Genomic DNA, 25138 nt, shown 5'->3' on the forward strand with positions numbered 1-25138 from the left:
CATACAGGGATCGAACCTGCAACCTTGGCGTTATCAGCACCACGCTCTAAGCAGCTGAACTACCCAGGCTAATTTTTGTATCTCCCTATTTGGAAGCAGGAAGATGGGCTATGCTTTGGGCACAGTTCACCAGCAACTTCTCTTTACGTAAGCAGCACTGAGATAAAAGATAGCTGTCAAACCTAGATGAAAGGGGTTGGGAGCAGGGGAAGAGCTGTCCTTCAGGGATGGATACAGCAAATACAAACAATGATATAGGTTAGGTCAGATTAGGAGTACAAAAACAATGGCTGCAAACTGCCTGCTAGTAAGTTTAGGGGTGGTTTTCAACCAAGAATGTAAAATTTTGCCAAAACAGAAGTTTTGCGGGAAGAGTCTCCTTTGTTCAGAGGAATAGTTGGATAAATGCATGAAAGATGACTGTATACTGTAATTCCATCTCATGCCTCAACTGGGTGGTCAGTGAGGTCAGAAAGAGATTGTGGTCCCCCAAAAGCACTCCAATTGGGAGAAGGAACACATTTCCATCAGGTTAGATTAGCAAGTGATCCCTAGGGGTCTTCTGCCATCTGTAGTGTGCGGAGAACGTCTGGCTCACTTGCTAATCTATCCCCAGGGCTTTAAGGCAGGTTGCACACATGAGACATGATCTAAATTTTGGCTTAAAAAAGAATCTCTCTCTCTCACCACCTTCTCTCATCTGAGGATGCTCGTTCCTCACAAAAAGCTCACCAAATTCTTCAGCTCAACTGAAAAGCCTATTGTTTATTTCAAACCATTGCCCTCTTTCTCCCATTGACAGTTGGAAGGGTGCCTTTTGTAGATTCCTACTCACATCCCTCAACAAGCTAGTTTCTTAACATTTTCACTTCACTAGGCACAAGGATACAGGAGACCGTTCTCCCCCTGATATTGCAAAACAAAGCATTTCTTCACATGGGGTGTGGGATGTACAATGCTGAGCAACCAGTGTGATTGCTAGAGGAGCAGGTAAGTGTGGCAGAGTCTTTCCTCTCCCTTCAGGTGGCATCTGCCAAACAGATGGCAACAGTGAGTTCTTGCTCATTTCATTCTCTGCAACGTATCATAACCAAGAAGCTAAACTCATGCAAGGGAGAGAAGAGCAGCAGCAAGCAGAGCATCATGGAAAGGGATACAGCCCATCTCTCCTCACATACCAGATGGACTCCAACACTGAGCTCAGGGCCTGCCATTCTAGCCCTAGATGCAGAGAAAAGCCTAAAAAAAGAATAGACCAAATTCTCCATTTAAAAAACAACACCCAATAGGACCTACCAGAGTCACATACACAAATTTTGGCCTCTCCTATGACTTGAAGTACCTCTTAACTGCACAGAATTTAGCACATTTCATAGTCTTTTCAGAGGGACACAGTAGGTTGCAACTGGTACAGATCTCTATTCTATTAATACTTGATATACGAACAGAATGCTTGAGAGTTGGGAGGAGAAATGGGCAAGCCGCTTTCTACTCTCCCATTTCCAGCTTCTCTTTTCCAAATATATTTTTGAAACAGCAAAGCACAGAAACTAAAATGGAGTTTTCAGGACTGCCCTCATTCAACTTCAACGAAAACAAACCCTAGAAACAAACCCTTTATCCTAGAAAAGGATAAAGTTTTCAGAAGACCTGCTGAGAAAAATTAAGAGCCAGGAACAAACTAACTGGGAGTTGATCAATCGGCATCGGGATTCACTGCTGCCATCTTTGCGCTCCAGTGTGGTCAGAGGAGCCTCTAATGCTTAATGATGGCAACCTCCCTTTCCTGCTGGGGAGATCTCATCTTTTAAATTGCATGTCAGACAAATCATTCAGCTCAATTGATCTTTTTAACCACTCAGGAAGTTTTGCCAGCTGACTCATGATTGCAAGGGGATACCCTTCATTAGGGATGGCTATCATGCCAAGACTCATATTTAGTTGCCCGTCTTGGTTGAATTCTCTTTGGGTTTCTCTAATCATAGATCCATTTTTAGATTATGGTTACAGCAGCGTAACACACCCGTAAGTCCACCAGCAGTTGGTGAGGAACCCGTTAACCAAGCTGTGAGTTCCAGGGAAGCGATAAACAGTGCTCAAGACCACCATGCTCAATGAAGTGTTACAGCCAGGAAGCTCACAAGCTACAGAGCTTGAATCATTTGCTAAAGGACTGAATGGAAAGACTAACGGCGTGAATGGAGTGATCTCTCTGCTTTACACACTGACTATGCTTGTGTAGGATGGACAAATGTCCTATGCAGTTTTGGCAGCTACAACACAACACAACCGTATAACCACAATGGAATTCAAGTTCTTCAGTTGGCTGCAGAATGCCATAATACACTTTAGCTACCCGGTTTACTCTTAACTTTTCCAGTTTGTAGTGATACATTGAATTGTTGTTCGCTACTTTAATATACATACTTGAAAAGTTTTTTGAAAAGGAAACCTGGAACTCTAAAACCCTCAGCAAATTCAGCATCGCTATCATCCGAATCTTCCCCCGCCTTCTGCCGCTCCTCTCTGTCTTTCAGTTGTTGCTTGTGCCACCTCCTGAAATTACAAGAAGAATCACCATTTAATCGCCAGTGTTAGTTTAGGCAGCTAGGAGAGAACAGAAAGCAAATCTGAAAAGCAGCTATTGTGGTCCAGCAGACAGTGTGCTGATTTTGACATAAGAAACCTGGGCTCAAATTCCAGCTGAGCTTAAGTGCTTATGCCTTGGGCAAGGTAAAGAACTCTCTGGCTGGCTTTCCTACAGAGGGATATAAAGAAGTGAGAAAGACTGTAAGGCACTCTACAAAGTAGTGCTCTACAAATTGCAGGCTTCCTGTGGGCATCTGGTTGGCCACTGTGAGAACAGCATGCTGCACTAGATGGGCCTTTGGCTGGAATCAGCAGGTTTATGTGTTTAAATTTAGAAACATAAGAAAAAATGGGTGGTTGGGGAAAAGAGGGAGAACATGTTTTTATAGTATCTGGATAGAAAATATGTTTGCAAGACACTTCACACGGTTAACTGAATCACTAAACCCAACCAAAGTTCAAGGCAAATTAAATGTCGGCATAAAAACTTTTATCAACCTATTGCGCACACTGCTATACAGCCTTTACAAGACATTTGTTATGGGAAAAATAGCCAAATAGGATCATTCTGTACAACAGGATGACAACATGCTACAGCAAGAGAGAGCATGCGATGATTTAAGATGGCAGTGCAAATCCACACCCGCTAACTTCAATGGGAGGTGATCAAGACACTGTACATTTCAGCCCCATCCTTACCAAAACTTTCTGTGTCCTGCATACTTTTCCCAGCTGGAGCCTGCACCCAGTAGAAAAAGGTGGGTGGAGGGAAGAGTGGGAGAAACTTACTTCAAACTAACACTGTTTCATTATACAGAAGGGAATTTCTCAGGGAGCACCACCATGAACAAGGCATGTCATTTCCCTCCAAGATATATTCCCTACAGATTAGAAACAGAAATTCACCTGGAGCAACCAGATTCAGAAGAGTTGAAAGCAGCTTATGAGCTTTTGCTTTTTTTTTTTGCTTTTTTTTTTTTTTGCTACATCCCACCTTTGGTAAAACATTATTTTTAAATGTTTTGGAAAACAACTCAAAAGCTTCTGATATTTGTTTGCCAGAATTAAGCAGGAAATGTGTAAACAACCTGATCAGCAATCCTTCTTTCAGATTACCTTCAGCTTGTCTGAAGACGGATACATTTAATATGACTTTCCCAAGCAAAAAAAATAAATAAACCATTTGCAAAATGTTGACAGAAGTTCCAGTCTCTGCTATAGCAGACAGGGGTTCAGACACTGTCAAATACCCTAAACTCTAGCCTAGAGATGGGAAATTCATGACCTTCGGTATGTTAAAACTATAGAGCTCATCATTTCCTATATCGGCAATGCTGATTGGGGCTGATTGGAGTTGTAGTCCAACAACATGGGAGACCGGATGCTCCTGTTCTAGTTAAGAAAAACATAGTCAAGAGAGAATAAAGTTGCTCCAAAAGACTCTGCCAAAGAGTGATTCAAATTCATTTACTAAGAGGAAAATGGGTACTATGTTTGTGTATGAGCTGAGTTTTAATGCTGGTAGTAAGGTAAGGAGCACCCCAGTTGCAACAAAACTTGTCTCTCTCCTGTATTCTCCCAGAACTTTTAAACAATTTAAGACTTAATCATAGAAATGCAGAGTTGGGAGGAAGGTGCCACGAAGGTCATCAAGTCCAACCCCCTGCAACACATGAATCTTTGTGCCCAACGTGGGACTCGAACCCATGTCCCTGAGATGAAGAGCCTCATGTTCTACCGACTGAGCTATCCAAATGCTTGGGAAAGGGCTGAAGATCTGTGATAGCAGACATGCTTGTGTGCAGAACATCCCTGATTCAAGCCCCAGTGTCGCCAGATAGGTCTGTATTGTCATCGCTCGCTGGCAGTGGCACTCGACTTGGTTTAAGACAGCCTCCCAGTCAGACTTGGTTTAAGACAGCCTCCTATGCGTTCCCCCTTGCTAGTTCTGTTTAGTTCTGTTTATGGATTCCATACTGCTTTTTAAGGATTTTATGCTGGTTCTATGGTAACTGTTGTGCCAGCACTGCTTCTGAATTTATTAAGCTGAGTGTTGATTGCATAAACGTTTTACTGATTTTAATTTATCAGCTGGTATGTAAAATGGCAAAGAGCAATAAATAATATTTCACACATTTTGCATGCCCAGCTAAAGGTATCATTCGTGAAGCTGGCAACCATTTTTCCACCACCTGTAACAGCTTACCTGTGTGCCAAATGTCTGAACGAAATTCGCCAAGCAAAAAGAAAAGGCGAATGAGCATTTAGCAAACTGTACTCAAGTGTCATACGGCCACGACAAAGAGCCATCAATACCAACAAATAAAGAGGTAAAGGATAAATAGTAAATATTGCTGCTATTTCCAGGTTTTGCGATGGCAATAGTCACTGATAAAACAATTGATACATCAACTAAAACCCAATGGAAGCATATTAAAGTGCGCAATTAAAAGCTCTGATTTATCACTTGTTAGCAAACTATTTTATTTTGTGCAAGAGATGCAAGCAGGATTAGTGAATCATTTATGTTTTTACAAGGATTTTGAGTGCTTCCAAATGTCTACTTCCTCTAGCAAATTGACCATAGTGCATTTGCAGGAGACTGGAATACTGACAGGCTGTCATGCTAGACACCCGTAAGCTAAACATCAACAGCAGCTAACAGAACGGGGAGTGCTGCTGGTCCAAATGTATTGGACGCAAAATCAGCATAGGTTGATACCACTGTGAAACAAGGCATTCATTCATTCATTCATTCATTCATTCATTCAAACTAGTTATGGAGCCACCAAACCACTGTGATGAGAGCTATCTCCTTTTGTGAAGTATTCATCTAGCTCCGTTATCACATGTTGAAGGGCTTTCGCATCACCCTACAGAAGTGGTGAACTTTTCTTTGGCCTAAAGGATGCATCCCTGCTTGGCCAACCCTCTGCAGTGATGGCCAAACTCGGCCCTCCAGATGTTTTGGGATTACAATTCCCATCATCCCTGACCACTGGTCCTGTTAGCTAGGGATGATGGGAGTTGTAGTCCCAAAACATCTGGAGGGCCAAGTTTGGCCACGCCTGCTCTAGGGGACATACACCAGAGGTGTGCACTGTCACCCACATGAACACAGAATTCTCTCAGCAATTAAGCTTGAAGAAAACACTTTAGCTTTTCTTCCCAAGCCTAATTGCCAGATTACTTTCCCCCGCCGCACTCTCAAGAAAGGCTGCCCTATGACTTGTTCTCCAGTTTCCTGATACGTTTGAACCAAGCAAGTTTGTTGGCTCTTTGGTTCAGCTTTAAGAAATTGCAAGCATCGGTTTAAAATGCTTGGATTTGGATTTAATTTTAACCAGGAAACCTACAATATTAACAATTAAAATGATAATTGATCATCGATGCAGGAGAGCTGGGCTGAAGTCCTCTTTGGACAATAAAGCATCACTTTGGGAATAAAAGGCCTCCTTGGGTCCAATAATCCTTACTGGATCTTTGCCTCTTTGCCTTATTCCTGCCCTCCTCGCTGTGATTCCGTATCCTTTTAATTAATGCAGGTGGTTTAATTAACGAAGGATGGAATTTAGATATGAGTTCATTTTCCATTTACTGCATTCTCTTGCTAGAAGATGTGATGCCTGAAAGCGGACAAAAGTTGAAAAGGGTTTTCATGAATCCTGAAGTCAATGCAACATAAAACCTTTAGGTTATCTTGTTAACGCCTGGGTAATTTGAATTCATCCGTCTTTAAATATGGGCTTCTGAAAACATATTTATTTATTTATTATTACATTTATATCCTGCCCTTCCCTCCAAGGAGCTGAAGATGACTTACACAGTTCTCCCCCCTCCCCGTTTGAACAAAAGTGCAGCCATGCACTTCAAACGTGTAGCTCACAACAGATCACAATCTGATTTTTCCAAACATACTCAGGAACCAAGCTGGGTATTTAATATAGTTTGTGTTTCTGAAGCATAATATTTTTTCCATTTCAGACAGCCAAGATTCCCTTAATGATCGTTCTCATTTTGTAAATTGAGACAATGAGTTACTCTTCCGATCTGGCTTTTTATGAGTTGTGTGGGGGTCGCTCTAATCGCTGCCTCCTCAGCAGATTAAACATATGCCATTAGAGTTACAAGTCTCAGTGAGCAGAGCCAGGATGATGCTGAGGATTAGGCATCTGCACCAAAATCAAGGATTTTCCTTATCAGTGAACTGCTTTCCCCGTTTCATCAGACAACGGGCCACGCCATGAGGAGCTCCTTGCTCTGCCCAGCTTGAGGCAGGACCTGTTTTAATTTGGATATAATTTGCCCAAGAGGCTGGGCTAGAAAGGCACCTCTCTTGCTAATGAAACTACTGGAGGAAAAATGTGGTCCTCCAAGGTGGAAGTTGGAATCCAGTGCCACCAGCCATTCACAGGTAGTAGTAGTAATAATAATAATAATAATAATAATAATAATAATAATTTTTATTCATACCACACCCTCCCCAGCCAAGGCCGGGCTCAGGGCGGCTAAAAAGCAATAATAAAAACAAGTTGAATGATTAAAACTTAAAAACAAAATTAAAATACAAACATTAAAATACTGAAACATTAAAATATTAAAATGCAGCCTCATCACAGGAGGAGAAAGGAAAAAGGGGGGGAAGAGGGGGAGGGAATCAAATTGGCTCCAAGCCAAAGGCCAGGCGGAACAACTCTGTCTTACAGGCCCTGCGGAAAGAAATCAAATCCTGCAGGGCCCTGGTCTCATGAGGCAGAGCGTTCCACCAGGCCGGAGCCAGTGTTGAAAAGGCCCTGGCTCTGGTTGAAGCTAATCTAACTTCCTTAGGGCCCGGGACCACTAGGGTGTTGCTATTTATGGACCTTGAGGCTCTCCATGGGGCATACCGGGAGAGGCGGTCCCATAGGTACGAGGGTCCTAGGCCGTGAAGGGCTTTAAAGGTCAAAACCAGCACCTTAAATCTGACCCTGTACTCCACCGGGAGCCAGTGCAGCTGGAAAAGCACTGGGTGAATATGCTCCCATGGCAGAGACCCCGTGTGGAGCCTCGCTGCTGCATTCTGCACCCCCTGGAATTTCTGAGACAGCTTCAAGGGCAGCCCCGCATAGAGCCAATTACAGTAGTCAAGCCTGGAGGTGACCGTCGCATGGATCACTGTGGTAGAGAAACACTGTCTCTTCTCAGTGGCATTTGGTGGTCCAAATCAAAGTAGCTCCCCACACATATAAGGGGGTGGGGTTGATGTACCATTTGGATTCATGGCTAAATTATTTTTCCTCCAAGAATCTCAAGGTGTTCTCCCCGCCCTTCAGTTAATCCCCACAACAACCCTGGAAGGTAAATTTGGACTGGGAGGCAGTGACTGGTCCAAGGTCACCCAGAGAGCTTCATGGCTGGGTAGAGATTTGATCCCAGGTCCTAGTCTGACACTCTAACCAGTAAACCACACACCGTGGCAAAAAGATGGATCAGCAGAACAACTGCAACAAAATCAAATCAAAGGGGTGAAAAACCAGCAGCCCCCAGGCACTTTCTCATCTGTTTTGCAGCATGACCTTATTCCCCCAAACTTCCCCCCCTGAACAAATTGGGTGGTTTTTCCCAAGATCAAATGCAGCATTAAGAAACCTTTGGAGGGACATGCATTCCCCAGTCATGGCCAAACCCGTGCCATAATTTGGATGGAAATATTAGGCTTGAAGAAACAGCTTCAAACTAGATTCCCACTTTTGCATCTGGCTGCACCCACCACTGATATGAACCCCCTGGAAATTTAAAAAGTTTCCCTATGCCCGTTGTAAGGCACAGTTTATCTTATTTTAATTTTCACCCACCCTGATCTAAAAGCAACACATCTCACATGATAACAAAGTTACGCTCGCATATGATAAATAAGCATGCCTATTGAAATCATTGGGACGGGTCCAGACTTCGCCTTCTGCAAAGCAGAAAGGCTCGCTTTGTTTGCAGAAGAGACTGAGATCCAGCAGAGGCTTCTGCTGGAGGAAAGAGGGACGCCATTTTTGATAATTCCTCTTCAGACTCCAGCATCACTTCCCACATCGTTTGGGACAGTCACCTAACCTTCTGGGGCTGCTTTTCAGGGGTGGAATCAACCCATGGTCTCAACTGTTACTAGGCGTTTTGGTTAACGCTGCTTTTATGTTTTACTTGTCCAATCTACTGCTATTATGATCTTGTTCTTACAACGTCCATTTCATTATATTGGAATTTTCAATGGTTTTACTGGCAGGCATTTTGGAAATTTTTGCACACAATAAAGTGGGTTATGAATATTAGAAATGTTTTTTTAAAAAAACAACTGCTGTACTTAAGGAAATGGCATCCAAACCAATCTAATATGCAGCCTCCAATTTCCCATCCACACTTGGGCATACTAAGAGAAGTAAACTGCCTCCCTCGCTCTCACACCTTTCTTCCTAAAATGAGGGCTCCCTCTCCCTCGGAACAATCTGCCACAGAAAAATGACAAGGCAGAACTACTACAGAGTCCCCCTGTTTGCACGTTCTCCCTCTGGAATCACAAACTTTTAATTGGCCTTGTGCTTCAGATGTTCAGAGGAGAATCACAGCTGGCTCACTGTCAAGCTTTACAAGTATAATATTTTCACCTTGATGCAGGACCATCTCCCAGATACAATCTTGAAAGCTTCGCTGTGGAAAGAAAACTCATTTTCTGCCTCTTGAAGTACGTGGGACTCCCCACACAGCAAAATGCTCCATCGAGCAATCCAGGAGGACTGCATCCGTCATTGGGGGGTGAAACTTGCCAGACACTCATCCAGTTGTTTTTATAAACAACTATAACTGACAAGGAATAAGATGCAAGTGTAAGCAAATGCCGTTCCTTTAGCAAATTCACTCCACTTTATCTCCTAGCAGCATTTCCCACGGTACAGATCACCTGGGGAATGCAAGTACAAGAACGTCAATGTGGGCAGCTGCAGTTTAACAGCTACAATAACTAGAGCTATGAAATTTTAGGAGATATGATGTTTTGGTGGCAATTACAATTATTGATATTTCTAAAATTCATTTAGGCTTTTATTGTAACTTAAGCAACTGCAGGAAATGTATGACTTTAGCAGGGATAAATTGTTACGATCTTAACGTTATTAAAAAACTTGTCTGGATGGATTTAAATTGTGAATCATATTAAAACTTTCAATCAAAATAAATTACTCTTGATGAAAACTCTGAATTAAAAATGATTTAATATTGAGCTAAGTCAATGGAAAAAAGTTGAGCTTCATTCAATAAAATGGCAAATATTTTACAGATTAATACATTTATTAATTCTTTAGTCCATCTCTCAGAAAGGCTATTATTTCTCCAGCCAAAAGGAATCAGTTGGGTTGTTCTCCTCGGGGGCCTAGATTAGGAGAACATGGTTTTTCTTTTAAATAGTTTCAGAGGTCTCACAGTTCTGCCTTCTTCCAGCCCAACAACGGGCCAATTTTGGAATAAAAATTATTCCGTGATGAGGTAGATTAGTTTTCAAAACAACAACAACATGTGGTTTATTTTAAATGAAGTCTTTGGATTTAAAAAAACAAGTGCATTCACTTTCATTTTTGTAAAAGACAAATCCTTTGAGTAAGCTCAACTTATCCAGCACAACAGACTTCATGCCACTACTGAGTGGTGTGGCACCGCCATCACCTAATAGTGGAGCTGCACAACTAACACAGGCTGCAAATCACTACAAGCACTTATGCTAAGACTTTTTGAAGCAATCAATCAATCAATCAAAGGAATAGAGAGAAGCAGCAAAAGGGCAGTCAAAGGAAGGCCCCTAAACAAAACAGCCTTTACCCCGTTTGAAGATGAAATTCTGCCCACTGGGTACTGTACTTTGCACCACCATATTTAATGATATATGTTTACTTATATAGTACTCTGGTTAGTCATTCATACATTACAATATCCACGCTTTTTTGCACTGACTGAGCATATACATCTAATTATTTCATTGGGATAAAAAGAGCTCTCCAAGAAAAAAATGAAACCACAACATATTCTGATATTAAGGATCTGTTCCCCAGCTGTTCTAAAATGTAGGAGGCATACAACAGTCTAGTTTTTGTATGTATTAAAAAAAACAACCTGGAATTGCCACTAGAAATATTTGGGTGGGTGTTGTTGTTTTTTACTAACCTTAACCTTTGTTTATAGTAATCTTCATTGCCGTCATCTCTACATTTTTTAATTCTCTTTTTCCCAGCAATATCATCCTCCTCTTCATCAGAGCTTGGGAAAAAGTCATCATCCCCAACATCTTCCTGAAATTCGTGTGTTAATGAAAATCTCTTTCTCCTTGGTAGAGGTTTCACTTCATAATCATCACCATCATCTTCTTGTAAAAATTCATCTTCCCCATCCAGACTGCCAAGCTCTTCTTCATCAGGCCTGTATTCCGACCCCTCACTGTCCTCCTGTTGCTCCTCTCCCTGTATCTCACTGCCCTTAGGAAGTCTGGCCTTGGCCCGAATCTTAAGAACGTGGTTCTGAAGTTTTCTCATGTGCTTCTTCAAACGGCTGTCTGTTTTGGGCCGGCTTTTACTCTCGGTTCCTTTGCCTTTTATGGGACATACTGGAGTTTTGATCAGATTCTTCTGCGAAGGAGCTTTCTTCTTGGTCCCCTTACGAACTGAAGGCCTCTTCCTTTCAAATGAGAGTTTTGCTTGATCTGCCAAGTATTTTTCAAAACCAGCTCCTTCATCTAACATTATCCGACGGGGCTTCTTCTCTTGGCTCTGGAGTATCTTTGTTCCAAATGGAGTCATCTGACCAGTACGGATGAGGTTCTCCCATTCAGTTTCCTGGGCTGGCATAAGCATGCTCCCAAGGGATGAGGGACCAGGTTCTACAAAACACAATAATAATAATAATAATAATTTATTATTTATACCCCGCCCATCTGGCTGGGCCTCCCCAGCCACTCTGGGCGGCTTCCATAAAAACCAAAAATACAGTAAAATATCACACGTTAAAAACTTCCCTGAACAGGGCTGCCTTAAGATGTCTTCTGAATGTCAGGTAGTTGTTTATCGCTTTGACATCTGCTGGAAGGGCGTTCCACAGGGCGGGCGCCACTACCGAGAAGGCCCTCTGCCTGGTTCCCTGTAGCTTTGCTTCTCGCAAGGAGGGAACCGCCAGAAGGCCCTCGGCGCTGGACCTCAGCGTCCGGGCAGAATGATGGGGGTGGAGACGCTCCTTCAGGTATACTGGACCGAGGCCGTTTAGGGCTTTAAAGGTCAGCACCAACAATTTGAATTGTGCTCGGAAACGTACTGGGAGCCAATGTAGGTCTTTCAAGACCGGTGTTATATGGTCTCGGCGGCCGCCCCCAGTCACCAGTCTAGCTGCCGCATTCTGGATTAGTTGTAGTTTCCAAGTCACCTTCAAAGGTAGCCCCACGTAGAGTGCATTGCAGTAGTCCAAGCGGGAGATAACCAGAGCATGCACCACTCTGGCGAGACAGTCTGCAGGCAGATAGGGTCTCAGCCTATATACCAGATGGAGCTGGTAAACAGCTGCCCTGGACACAGATTTGACCTGCGCCTCCATGGACAGCTGTGAGTCCAAAATGACTCCCAGGCTGCGCACCTGGTCCTTCAGGGGCACAGTTACCCCATTCAGGACCAGGGAATCCTCCACACCTGCCCGCCTCCTGTCCCCCAAAAACAGTACTTCTGTCTTGTCAGGATTCAACCTCAATCCACAAAACCCCCCAAAGATTAAAAAAATCTATACATGACTCCTTTCCCTCCAACAGAAATATATACAGTGGTACCTCAGGTTACAGACACTTCAGGTTACAGACTCTGCTAACCCAGAAATAGTACCTCAGGTTAAGAACTTTGCTTCAGGATGAGAACAGAAATCGTACGGCGGCAGCAGCGGGAGGCCCCATTAACGAAAATGGTACCTCAGGTTAAGAACAGTTTCAGGTTAAGTACAGACTTCCAGAACGAATTAAGTTCTTAACCCGAGGTACCACTGTATGTGAAAAAGACAAGTGCACCCATTTATCTCAGTGTGAAACAAACTTCAGGATAAAGCTATTATCCTGAGAGTTCAAATGAACAGATCTGTTATATCCTTGTGCTTTATAGGAGGAACATAGGGCAGAGAGGTGGGGAAACTATAAATGTAAAGAAAGTCAATGCACAAAATGGCCAGAAACCAAAATAGAGACTTGACAAAAGGGGGGAGAGAAAGAAAGAGAATGGAGAAAAAATAGCAATAGGTGCAGACAGACAGGTGGCTCTTACAGATGCTTAAATGAAAGAAGCTATAGGACTGAAAGTGGGAGAAGGCAGACACCTAGGGGTCATCATTGTAAAAGTGGTACCAGAAGCCAAATAATCTATTTGGAGCACATGGTGAGACAATACAGCATAGAACATGGGTAGGCAAACTAAGGCCCGGGGGCCAGATCCGGCCCTATCGCCTTCTAAATCCGGCCCGCAGACAGCCCGGGAATCAGTGTGTTTTTACATGAGTAGAATGTGTCCTTTTATTTAAAATGCATCTCTGGGTTATTTCATTCTCTTTTTTTTCTTTCAAAATATAGTCCGGCCCCCCACAAGGTCTGAGGGACAATGGACCAGCCCCCTGCTGAAAAGGTTTGCTGACCCCTGGCATAGATGAAACAGAAGACTAATAAATTTTCTTTGGGGTCAGTTCATGAAGTTGGGGTCAGCTCCCTCCCACTGAGGGAGACCATCCACGGATTTGGGTGCACTGCCATCAATATGCAGATAACAAGCAGAAATATTTCTATTTTTTGTCTAATACCAAGGAAGCTGCTGATACCCTAAATTCTGGGGGAATAATGGGCTAGATGAGGGTCAATTAATTGAAGCTTAATCCAGAAAAGGCAGAAGTGCTCCTGGCCAGGAGAGAAATGGACTCAATCTAGTTAGAAGGGTTCAACAAGTTTTGAATGTGCTAGTATGCCCCTTGAAGAAACAGGCTTTCAGTCTGGGGGTGTGCCTTGATTTGACTTTGGATTTGTATGCCCTGGCTGTGGCTAGGAGAACTTTTGCCCAACTTATGCTGGTGTACAAGATGCACATGTTCCTGAATCAAACCTGGCCATGATAGCACACATCTTAGTTACTTCTAAACTGGATTACGGTAATGTAGCCCAGAGGGAAGTCAACCTGGAAAGGCAGCCCATCTAGGAGAAGGAAATCTCTCATCCTACGCCTTCACTGCTTTGCAGGATATCTTTGGGAGAAGAAAAGAGTAAACCCTGCACAAATCCGAAGTGGAGACCCTAAGGCGGTTAGATGGTGCCCTGTATGCCTCCAGCAACTCCTGCAACTAAGCTGGTGCCAAACATATTTCTCTGATTTTCTTTGGACCGCATCAGCTAAGCTGAATGAGAGATAAATCTGTGCGTAGCTCAGGACCTCCATACACACTGTTCAGGGAGGTCACTTCAGTGCTGCTAATGCAGCCATTTGACTTCACTTCCGGAGGTACATTCCATTGTCTCTTGAGACAGACAGATGCCAACAATGTAGTCTACACTGGACTTACTTTCAAGGGTCCTAGAGAGGTTTCCATTGGTACAGAATGCACTAGCTAGGATGTCAATGGGTGCTTGCCCTCAGGACCATATGACCCCTACTCTGCAACAACTGTACTAGTTGCCAATTTGTTTCAGAGCACAATTAAAGGTGTTGACTTAGCTTTGAAGCCCTAAATGGCTTGGGTTCAGGTTATTTTGAGGACTGTCTCCTCCTGCATCAGCCTGCCCACCCCCTAAGATCCAGTACAGAGGCCCTTCGGTGGGTCCCAACTGTGATGGGCGCACGATTAGGAGAGACAAGGCCTTTTCGGTGGCTGCACCGAGACCACCTGATGAGGTACATTTGGCCTTTCCTATTCCATCTTCTCCTATTTGGTGAAGACTTTTCTGTTCTGACAAACTTCTGTCTTGCTGTGCAGATTGTCTTTTCTGTGGTGTCTTTATCTGCTGAACTCAACTCTGTTTAATATGTGTTTTTATTGTTGTTGTATCATGAGATTGTAACATTTTTATTGCTGTAAATCAGTATGAGTGATGCATATGAATGAGAAGGGTGGTATATACATTCTATAAAAAAATGAATAAAAATAAAAGGAGCAGCAGAAACCTCAGTAAGAATGCTTTCAACAGAGCAGAAAGGGAAAATGGGAAGGGCTGACAAGACATAAGGGCAAAACTTCCAATATCTTTGCAAAGCTTCAGTTCTCTAATTTAATAGCCTGTTCAATGCATGCTCATTGATACTTAAAAGGTGGTAGACCGCAGCTGGAGCTGTGAGGAACAGAAACTGACAGCTCTAACAACAATGCGAAACATACTGTTGTGCTTGTGTTTACTGCATATAATTTTCTTTCCACATATTAAAAATTGTGAATGTTGATTGATTGAATTACATCTTTCAGTGAAATGCTATCATGATGTTTGTCAACTTAAAACATTTTTTCTTTGCAGCTCAGCTAATTTGATTAACAGTTTCAATTTATTAAGAGCAAAGCTCTAGTGATTCTAAAGAACAACCATCCCTTCTGAACTTAACCAAGATTTATTTTCATTCATGAAGATTCCCACACGAGTGCTCAGATGAGCAATTCTGCAGGTGCAGAAAATTAAAACAGTGCTAAATCTCTCTAAAAAACAACTCATTGAAGTTAATAAACTTCAGTAATAAACTTAGTGTATTTTTTCTAAGCGTAATATTAAAAGTTTATTTCAAATAAAGGTATTGTACCAAGATGACCCAAATAAATTATCATTTTCCTTACCGACATCTTCCTCAAAGTCCACACCATCTATTTCACCAGAAATTTCTTCTCCAAGAATTATTTGAAGGCGTCTTTGCTTTGCTTTGATTTTTTTCAACTGCTGCTCCTGAAATCATGAGAGAATACAGTTAAAACAGACTAGCAAATTATCTGGGTTATATCCAGTTATTCATGCTGTGAGAAGACCTATTAGAATAAATGGGCTTAAATTGGTCATGTCCACTGAGTTCAATGGAGTATGAGTTAGTACGATTTGACCCTATATTCTCAACGATGACAACAAATAGCAAGACAGAATGGGAGCAGTACTTGCTTCATAAACATAATTTGTAAAGCTCACTTAAGTTTTCGTTCAATTCACAAGTGGGAAGGAAAACAACAACATCTACTTCTCAGGTGAACAATTTGCATTTGATATGTATAAATGTAAAAAGAAATATAAAAACATGTCTGCATGTTTTTACAAATAAAACAATTGTGATAACTACAAACACATAGAACCCTAAAATAATCCAAATTTTACTTAAAGCCAAGTTTAAAAAACCAAACTTTTAGAACTTGCTCAAATAAGATACAGTGGTACCTCGGGTTACATACCCTTCAGGTTACATACGCTTCAGGTTACAGACTCCGCTAACCCAGAAATAGTACCTCGGGTTAAGAACTTTGTTTCAGGATGAGAACAGAAATCGTGCAGCAGCGGCGTGGTGGCAGCAGCAGCAGGAGGCCCCATTAGCTAAAGTCGTGTTTCAGGTTAAGAACGGACGTCCGGAACGAATTAAGTTCTTAACCCGAGGTACCACTATATTATGTGTTTAGTGCAGCTTTGTCCAACCTGATGCCCACCAGATGTTCTGGACTAAAACTTGCATCCGCACCAGGCAACATGGCTGGTGCTGATGGGAACTGTAATCCCAAACTTCTGGAGCACACCAAGTATGGAAGGACTTGTCTAGGAGAACAGTATTCCATGACAGAAGACAGCCAAGAGAATGCCCCTCTTTCTGCAAACCCCTGAAGGATTTATGGTTCATAACTTCAACTTGAATCAAGCCCAGAAGGCAACACAGAGCCTGCACAGATATTCCAGCACTGATATAATGGGTAGAATTCAATTGTCATGCTATGAGGAACATTCCATCTGTGCAAGCACTGCCACTTGCCAGATGGAACAATCCCCCTGTCCCCTACTGTTCTTGGGGCTCCCCCGACCCCAACTCTGAGCCAATTTTGGTGGGTGCTGGGGGGATAGGATGGGGGAAGGCACTATTCCATCATTCCACAATTGGAAGTCCTTTGACTTAGGGGCAAATCAATCTATTTGTTGAATCTGAAGGAAATAGAAATAATCTGACAGGAGGAGTGACAGGAAGAGTCTTCCCCTTCACCACTGATAACAAGTTTAAAGTACAAAACAGCTTAAGGGAACTGCAACCTACACCTACAGCAGTTACAGTGGAACCTCATGTTACGGATGGAATCCATTCCATAGGCCCGTCCATAACACAGAACTGACGCAAGCCGAAGTGCCGCATCTGCGTGCGGCGCAATTTAGTGCTTCTTGCGCATGCACGAGCGGCGAAACCCAGAAGTAACCCTTTCCTGCGGCAACCTGGAAGTACCAGAAAGGGGTTACTTCCAGGTTGCCACAGAACGCAACACGAAAACACGTAACCTGAAGCAGACACAACATGAAGTTGAAAAATAAAATAATCTGACTCATGAAGCCAGAACCAGCAAATTAGCTTCAGTGAGACTTGTACAGAGTTCTTTAAGATACTAACTTAAAAGAAGATTTAAAGGTGATTTAACACACTTACAATTAGGAACTTCCAGTTACCTTGTTGTATTTTTGCCGCTTCACCGAATCTAGTTTTCTACTAATATCTTTATTAGTGGCAGCTTGTGGAGTAAATTGCTCAATAATTGTAGTGATTTGTTTCAAGGATGTTGTACATGACCTGAAAACACAAACCTAATCATCATCTATTGAGCACCACTGAGTAGCTTCAAAAACTGAATACAGATAAAAGCATATTCAACGCAAACACTGGGCAATGTTTAAAACTGAAAACCCAATATTGTTTCTATAAATAGTAGCTGAAAAATAGACGCTCACAAAACCTGCAACTTTGAAGATATGACCATCATATAACAATGGTCCCTAAAACTTTTTTACTGTGTAAGCAGGAGGAGGAGGAGGAGACGCTTGGTCAATGAAATCTCACTAGAAATTATTTAGATTTATTTCAATTCTTGCTTTACATTCAGTATTTTAGAGAAAATTGAACATTGATCAGTGGTGCCTGCAAATCCCTGCATTTGTCCATGTGGCTTGATTTCAAACTACACATGTAATGGAGAGCACTTCAGCTGACATCAGGTGACTGACAGGTAGGCAGTACTACCCACCTATCAAAACCGCTTGAGGGGTTGGAGAGGAAGTAAAAATCTGGCACTTCACCTGAAAAAGATTCCCCACTCCTGCTTTAGGGCATTAGCATGAAGCAGGAAGAGTAATTCAGGTGAAACAGAACTGCCAACCTTCCATATCCCAAGGCTCAAATCCTTCTCTTACAAAAGAAAGCAGCTACAAATGCAATCTTGAGCCTACCAAAATTCATGACAAAGTATGCACTGACTTCAATGCAACACAACTGCAATCTAAAATTGTAGCAGCTGGCTGGTAATCATGCAAGCAATTATGAGGAAAGCAAAACATTTCTTCCTTTCTGTGAAGCTGTGATGTTTTGGCGATGCTTTGTAATTCCACTAAAGGGGCACTGTTCAGGTTTTCTTCTGCCAGCTCTGGTCCACAAGCTATTTCATAACCAGCCTGGAGAAGCTCCACTGGCTTACCTAGCATAAATGATCAGTGGATTTCACCCAAATATTTCTCTGAGCTAGCTAACCAGAATGGTTGGGTTCTGAGTATTTGCGTAAGTAAACCTGTTGACATTTAGTGGACTGAAATATATTTTGTAATATGTTGGCAGATAACTAGGACAGGGCTTTTAGTTTACTTGATGAAATGTGTCCTAAGGCTTCTACAAATGTGCCATCAATAGAGTGGAACTCAGTGTAATGTTGAGTGGGCTATGCACACAGAGAACAAGGTCCATTCGTGCAACAGGACTTTCCTCCAACCCTCTAGAGCAGATTTAAGGGATGTGGGGGCACAGCACAACGAGAGGGAGAAGACTTCAGTCTGTGCATGCAAGACACAGTTGAATCCTGTCCACAATTTCTACTCCCCATGATGTGTATACCCTTCACCCTGAAGTAAAAAGAAGTAATTCAACTTACCTCAAGTCATCCAGTACAGACTGGTATTCTTTTTCTGCATCAGCAATTTGCACCGCCTTGTTTGCTTCATTTATTGCATTGTCTACCTGCTGAAGAACTCCTTGTTCCAATACATCCTGGTCATACACATCAACTTCCAGGTCTCTGAGTTCATCTGCCTGAGCACCACGTGCCACAGACTGGATTTGCTGCCTGTCGATGAGCAGCAGCGGTCCCTTTCTCAGTGCTCCAGAAGACGTGCCTGCTACTGCAGGTAGCTTGCTTTCCAAGGCAAGAGCTTCCAGATGGTCTCCCATGTGACCTTCACTAGGAGGCAAAGCACCTCTTTGTTCAGCTTCCATTAGTCCTGTATTACCTGAATCACTCCCAACAGAAACATGATTCCCTCCTTCTGGCTGATGTTTTTCGGCAGGCATCTTCTGCTCATAAAAGAATGACAGTTTTAAGTTCTGAAGCTTTTTGACTAGAAGCAGACAACCAATAAAAGTTCACCTTCAAGCAGGATCTCAAATTGGTCCCATTTTCTTGGAGTGGATGGGTTAAGTCAAGGGTCTAGACAATACACCTTTCTTAAGCACCTTCAAGTATTTAATTTCAGCCCCCAAATCTCACCAATAGCCGCTGTAGTATTGTAGAGCCTGACATTCAAACCCCTCACAGTGAATCTCATTGGATAAATCACCCATTCCCAAGCCTTGGTTCCCAGGGAGCAAAACCTCTCATGCAGGTTCACCAAGAGGATGGCAGATGATAAGATTTCAACAGACTTTTAATATAGACGTATAGTTTTAGTTCTATGAATGATTAATCCTTTTCAAATGATTTCTCCTCCCATACTTTCTTCAGCTGTTCTTATTTTTATCTCTGAGTCTCTATTGGGGACGCAGGTGGCGCTGTGGGTAAAACCTCAGTGCCTAGGACTTGCCAGCGGTTCGAATCCCCGCGGCGGGGTGAGCTCCCGTCTTTCGGTCCCAGCTCCTGCACACCTAGCAGTTCGAAAGCACACTTAAGTGCAAGTAGATAGATAGGTACCACTTTATAGCGGGAAGGTAAACGGCGTTTCCGTGTGCGGCGCTGGTGCTGGCTCGCCAGATGCTGCTTAGTCACGCTAGCCACGTGACCTGGAAGTGTCCCCGAACAGCGCTGGCCCCCGGCCTCTTAAGTGAGATGGGCGCACAACCCTAGAGTCGGACATGACTGGCCCGTACGGGCAAGGGTACCTTTACCTTTATAAAACAAATATATAATAAAAATTCCCTTGGCACAATAAAACTACCAACACCTGCCTTGGCAGTTATACAGCCCTCTGTATTTTACACAAGTGCTGTGGGCAATTCTATATAGCAAACACGAAAATAACTTTTGGTGCAGCAGCTGCAATTTAAAAAAACTGCTGCAAATGGAAACTCCACCCCCACCCCAATTTAAACCCTGAATTTGCAGTCCCATGGGGAACAGTGGGAAGAAGTGAATACAGGCCGAGGTTGGGTGGCCATCTGTCACGAATGCTTCAGCTGAGGATCCTGGTGATTCTCAAGATTGCTTCCAACCCTGCTGATCTGCCCCTTGGCTAAGGGGTGCCCTGCTGCAAAGCCCTGGACGGGGGAACAGGGAGAGCAGTGGGGAGAGGGAGGAGGAGAGTACGAAGAAGGGAAGAGGAGGGGTGACAGCAGGCCTGGGCTATGTATCGACACATCACCCAGGACTGGTTTGAGGGCCAGGTGGTGCTTGCCTGCGCCTGACTCCCTCCTCTGCCAGCACCTGGAGGAACAAGCTGCATCAACACAGGGCCAGGCCTGACAGAGCTTGTCCCTCCCTCTGCTTTCCAACATTACCATGTATGTGATGTTGGGCTGCTGTTGAAAAGCCAACATCATCCAGCCTTAGGTGAGAAGAGGCATGAAGTTGGAGAGGAGAGGGATGGGGGAGGAGGAACTGGAGAAGGGAAGCCCTGTATCAGGAAGTTGTGTGGTCTTTTTTTAATGTTTTAGTATGTTCTGATATATGCTGTGAGCAGGGCCAGTTTTAGGTTTGATGCGACCCTAAGCCACTGAAGGTAATGGTGGGCCTTTATATGTCCAGCTGTCCTTTGTCAACAACAAACTGTCACTGTTTTTTGTGTTGAATACATGCTATATGGTAAGTGATGGACCCCATAGGTATCTAAAGCCATTTGCCACTGTTGCTGTATGTAGGTTTTATTTTATTTATTTTTTATCTTATATTTTGGAAATGCACATCCAGGTGCTTTTTTCCTTTAAATTTTTTGGGCCTCCCCAAGAGAGTGGGGCCCTAAGTTATAGCTAGTTTAAAGTAAAGGTAAAGGGAACCCTGACCACTAGGTCTGGTCGTGACCAACTCTGGGGTTGCGGCGCTCATCTCGCTTTATTGGCCGAGGGAGCCGGCGTACAGCTTCCGGGTCATGTGGCCAGCAGGACTAAGCCGCTTCTGGTGAACCAGAGCAGCGCACAGAAACACTGTTTACCTTCCTGCTGGAGTGGTACCTATTTATCTACTTGCACTGGTGTGCTTTCGAACTGCTAGGTTGGCAGGAACAGGGACCGAACAACGGGAGCTCACCCTGTTGCGGGGATTCGAACCGCCGACCTTCTGATCGGCAAGTCCTAGGCTCTGTGGTTTAACCCACAGCGCCACCCACGTCCCTTATAGCTTGTTTAACTTATATGTAAATCTGGCGCTGGTGGCGAGCAGACCAGAGTGGCTGGGGTGTAAACAATAAAATTGTTATTATTAACATTAATATTATTAGGGGAAAGGGGGAGGGAAGAGGACAAGTGGGGAAGGGAAGGGAGGGCTTGAGGTAGAGGAGGGGAAGAGAAAGGAGATGGGGAGATGAGCAGCGGTGGAGGGGACCGGTTTGGGGACTCTTCCAACCGCGTTTCCCCGCCCCCCCCCCGAGCCGTGGGCCCAATTTCTTCCCAACCTCCCCTCGCCTCAGGCGCTCTGGCGACGAGGGCCTTCCCTCAGCGCCTACGAGCTCGGCCGCCACCCCACCCGGACCCGCGGCGACGAAGCCGCTCCAGGCCCACCGAGCCCCACCTCCCCCCCACCCCGGGGATGCGGAGGCCCTGGGAAGGCGCCCTCCTCCTCCTCCTCACCTGCCCCCTCACGGAACAACCGCGCGGGCCTGGCGAGCGCCGCTCCAAAGGTTGTCAAAGCGCACGGGCGGCGTAGGGGTTTGCGCACGCGCGCGCGCGGGCTGACGGACGGACGGACGGACGGAGGGCGGGGCGGGAGTGGCTCCGCCCCCTGCTTCCGGTTCGAACGCCCAGCTGCCCGGGACCGCGAAGGTATCAGCTGGGCCGCGCGGCGTCTCCGGTGGCGGCGCTTCTTCGTTGTGGCTATTGTGGCGGGGGCTTTTCGCTTTGGAACTCCCTGCAGGCCCCGTCGCCGTGCAATTTTTTGGAGGCCTTAACTAGTTTTCTTTGCTCTTTTTTTTTTTTTAAAAAAAGTATATATATATATAATGTAATATATAATATAATTATATAAATAAATATATATATAATGCATTTTGTGTCATCATTCTGGTTTGGTTTTTGTTTTTTTGTTTTTTGTGAACCGCCCTGTGATCTTTGGGTGATTGGCAGTCTACAGATATAAATAAGTACCCAGGTGCTTGGAAAGCTGAGGTGACTTCTAACCCGCTTGAAATATACAGTGGTACCTCGGGTTAAGTACTTAATTTGTTCCGGAGGTCTGTACTTAACCTGAAACTGTTCTTTTTTTTAAAAAAAAAAAAGATATTTATTCAAAATTTCATCAATACATAAACACGAAAAAAGAAACAAGAAAAACAGAAAAATACAGCAAAAAATAAAACAAAAAGAAAAAAAACCAAAAAAGAAAGAAGAAAAATACAAATCTCAGATTACAACTTTTCATTTGCTTATTTCTTGAACCTCCTCACACCTCCCTTTTTGTATTCTAGTTTAATTTGTTATTCCAGCAAATTCTTCCCATGTTTCTCAATTTTAGTTTAAAAGATTAGTCTTCACAATCTATCTTATTTATTAATTCAACATAACCTTTCCATCTTTTAATATAATTTGTTATTCAATTTACCTTAATCTCTTTAACCTTATCTTATCATTAAAAATCTTAAAATTTCAAAGTTTACATCATATTGATACATATCTCCTTAAATCATTTCTGCTAAAGCCAATTTAGTTCCTTTCCAGCATATTCCCTAATATTTCATTAATGTTGCACTAATTCCAAAATTAACAAAAGAATTTCCCTTGATATCTCTAATTTTTATCCAACGTCCCTTCTTCCTGGTTTCGGGTCATGTCAGTCCTTTCTGTCCATTACATCCAGTCCATCAATCTGGTGTTCTTATGTCCGAGGCATTAAGTCTCTTCTAGGCCCCTTCTGCAGATTTTCTTGTTCTTGTTTGTACTTACGCACTTCTTTATCTATTGTTGGTTTCTTGGGGAGTGGGTCTCCGGAGGGTTCCATCCGGTAATAATTTCCATTTTCCTTGTTCCCCAGTCCCACTCTCCGTTGTCATCTTTGTAATCCAAAAAATATTTATCCAAAAGATAGTTGTTCACCTGTTTCATAGTCCCACTAGAGTTAAGAGCTTCCTTAACTTCAAACACTTCCCAGCACTCTCCAAGTTCAATCTTCCAACGCATTGGCTTTTGTTCCTTCAGGACTTTGGGTCTCTCCATTTGTGTTGTTTGAGGAGTAATTACTACCTCTTCCTTCTTCATCTGCCCTTGGACTTGCCTTGTCAAACCAGATTCCTGAATTGGTCGCTGTATAACTTCTTTATCCTTGTTCCCTGTTAAATAATATTTACTGGCCACAGCACTCATCAAGTCCAATTTTTCATGCATCAAGTTCATTTTCTCATACAGCTGCTCCAGCAAAGCATTTGTCATACCAAGGGCAGACACCAAACCTTCCTTCCAACACATTTCTGTTCAAGGTCAAACGGCTGGTCCCACGATCCAAATCTCGCAGCTGTAGAATCTCACAACAAACTGACAGGCTCCCTCTAGGGGACACAATTTCTATTTGTATCCATTTTTAAAATGTATCCAACAAAGAAGATTACTTTTGATTTCAAATCCTTTCGATTTTCAGATACTTTGTTTCTTTAAAATACAGAAATGCAGAAAGTAGCGTTGAAGTTAATTTGTTTCTCTCTTTTTTCTTTTTTCTTTTTGGCTATCTGTCAAAGTACTCCACTTTCAATCAATGGACGTCACAAGCAATTTCTGTCCCGACACCCCGTGCCCAGGTTTGGGACGATGGAAACTTAAATTCCTTTACTCTCCTCCAGCAGGATTAACAGTCAAATTCCCCCCCCCCTTCTCCTGCTTCCAAGGGGGTTTTATTGGTTGTGGATGCAGGAAATTTCCAACTTTAAAGCAGTTTTCCAGGCTATTAGGTTGCAAGGTCTTTGCTTCAGTCTATATACAAAAAGTGGAAGGCGGACTTCCTGTTTAAACCTTCCCGCTTCATGCCTAATTCATAAATTTTGCAAATTTCTTGATCCAATTCTCCGTTTTTACTCACGGGTACTTGATTTAGGGTCCAAATGTCATCAGGAAAAAGTCAGTGCTCTCTGGCGATGGCTGTGCGGCTTCCCTCCATGGAAATAGCAATCGGTTCGCAGCACCGCGCTGCTCACCCCACTTCACTCCGGAGCCCCGAAAAGGGGTTTCCTCATGAGTAGGGGAGGCGCTCTTGGTGCTCTGCCGAACCCCACATTCCCAGGCTTCTCTGCCTGGGATTTCTAGCGGGCCCCCGCCTTCGCCGCAGCGGGAAGACCCAATTTCCACAGAGCCCGTTCCTCCGATCGGAGGAACTCCGCCATTCGTCGTTGGCGCTAACCCGGAAGTCTAACCTGAAGCTGTTCTTAACCTGAAGCACCACTTTAACTAATGGGGCCTCCTGCTGGTGCCGCGCCGCTGGAGCACGATTTCTGTTCTCATCCTGAAGCAAAGTTCGTAACCTGAAGCACTATTTCTGGGTTAGCGGAGTCTGTAACCTGAAGCGTATGTAACCTGAAGCGTATGTAACCTGAGGTACCACTGTACTCGGAGTCGATTTCATGCTCTTTATTCAGCTCATAGTGGTGAGGAGGAATGGAAGTTATATGGTAATTGCTATATGGTAATTGATGGACATTTTAGGAAACTAATAAAATGTGTCAGCCTTTAAAGGTGCCACAAGACAAACATGGCAACTGCACTTTCTCTCTACGTATAGTCTAGTTGGCATCAGTGTTGGATTTTATGTATGTGGTTAACTATATGAAGGTCGTCATGGAAAGATACCTGTCTTGATTTTAGCCGGCAGGAAGAGTTTTCTAAACACCATGTGAATCAGTACTGTTGTTTTTTCTTCTGTTAGGCAAGGAAAATGATGTTCCTCTTAT

General features: G+C 43.5%; 1 protein-coding gene across 3 annotated transcripts in view; it reads right to left on the reverse strand.

Annotated features, from left to right (window-relative positions):
* ERCC6 (ERCC excision repair 6, chromatin remodeling factor) overlaps window positions 1-21952 on the reverse strand; it is a 126874-nt gene extending 104922 nt beyond the window's left edge. The window contains exons 1-6 of one of the 3 annotated variants that reach the window (XR_014548614.1): window positions 21843-21926; window positions 18724-19142; window positions 17258-17378; window positions 15418-15523; window positions 10768-11476; window positions 2428-2556 (exon numbers count right to left, since the gene is read on the reverse strand). Coding sequence is in view for 2 of the 3 variants with exons in the window: in XM_083615508.1 (XP_083471634.1) it covers window positions 2428-2556; window positions 10768-11476; window positions 15418-15523; window positions 17258-17378; window positions 18724-19139 (1481 nt within the window). In the remaining variant the exon portion in view is untranslated. Of the gene's footprint in view, window positions 1-2427; window positions 2557-10767; window positions 11477-15417; window positions 15524-17237; window positions 17379-18723; window positions 19143-21842 lie in introns of all 3 variants that reach the window. The other 2 variants (XM_083615508.1, XM_083615509.1) reach the window with 2 other exon arrangements.
* Between the last annotated feature and the right edge of the window lie 3186 nt (window positions 21953-25138).

The sequence above is a fragment of the Podarcis filfolensis genome (assembly GCF_964270895.1).
Source record: "Podarcis filfolensis genome assembly, chromosome: 5".
NCBI classification, from domain to species: Eukaryota; Metazoa; Chordata; class Lepidosauria; order Squamata; family Lacertidae; genus Podarcis; species Podarcis filfolensis.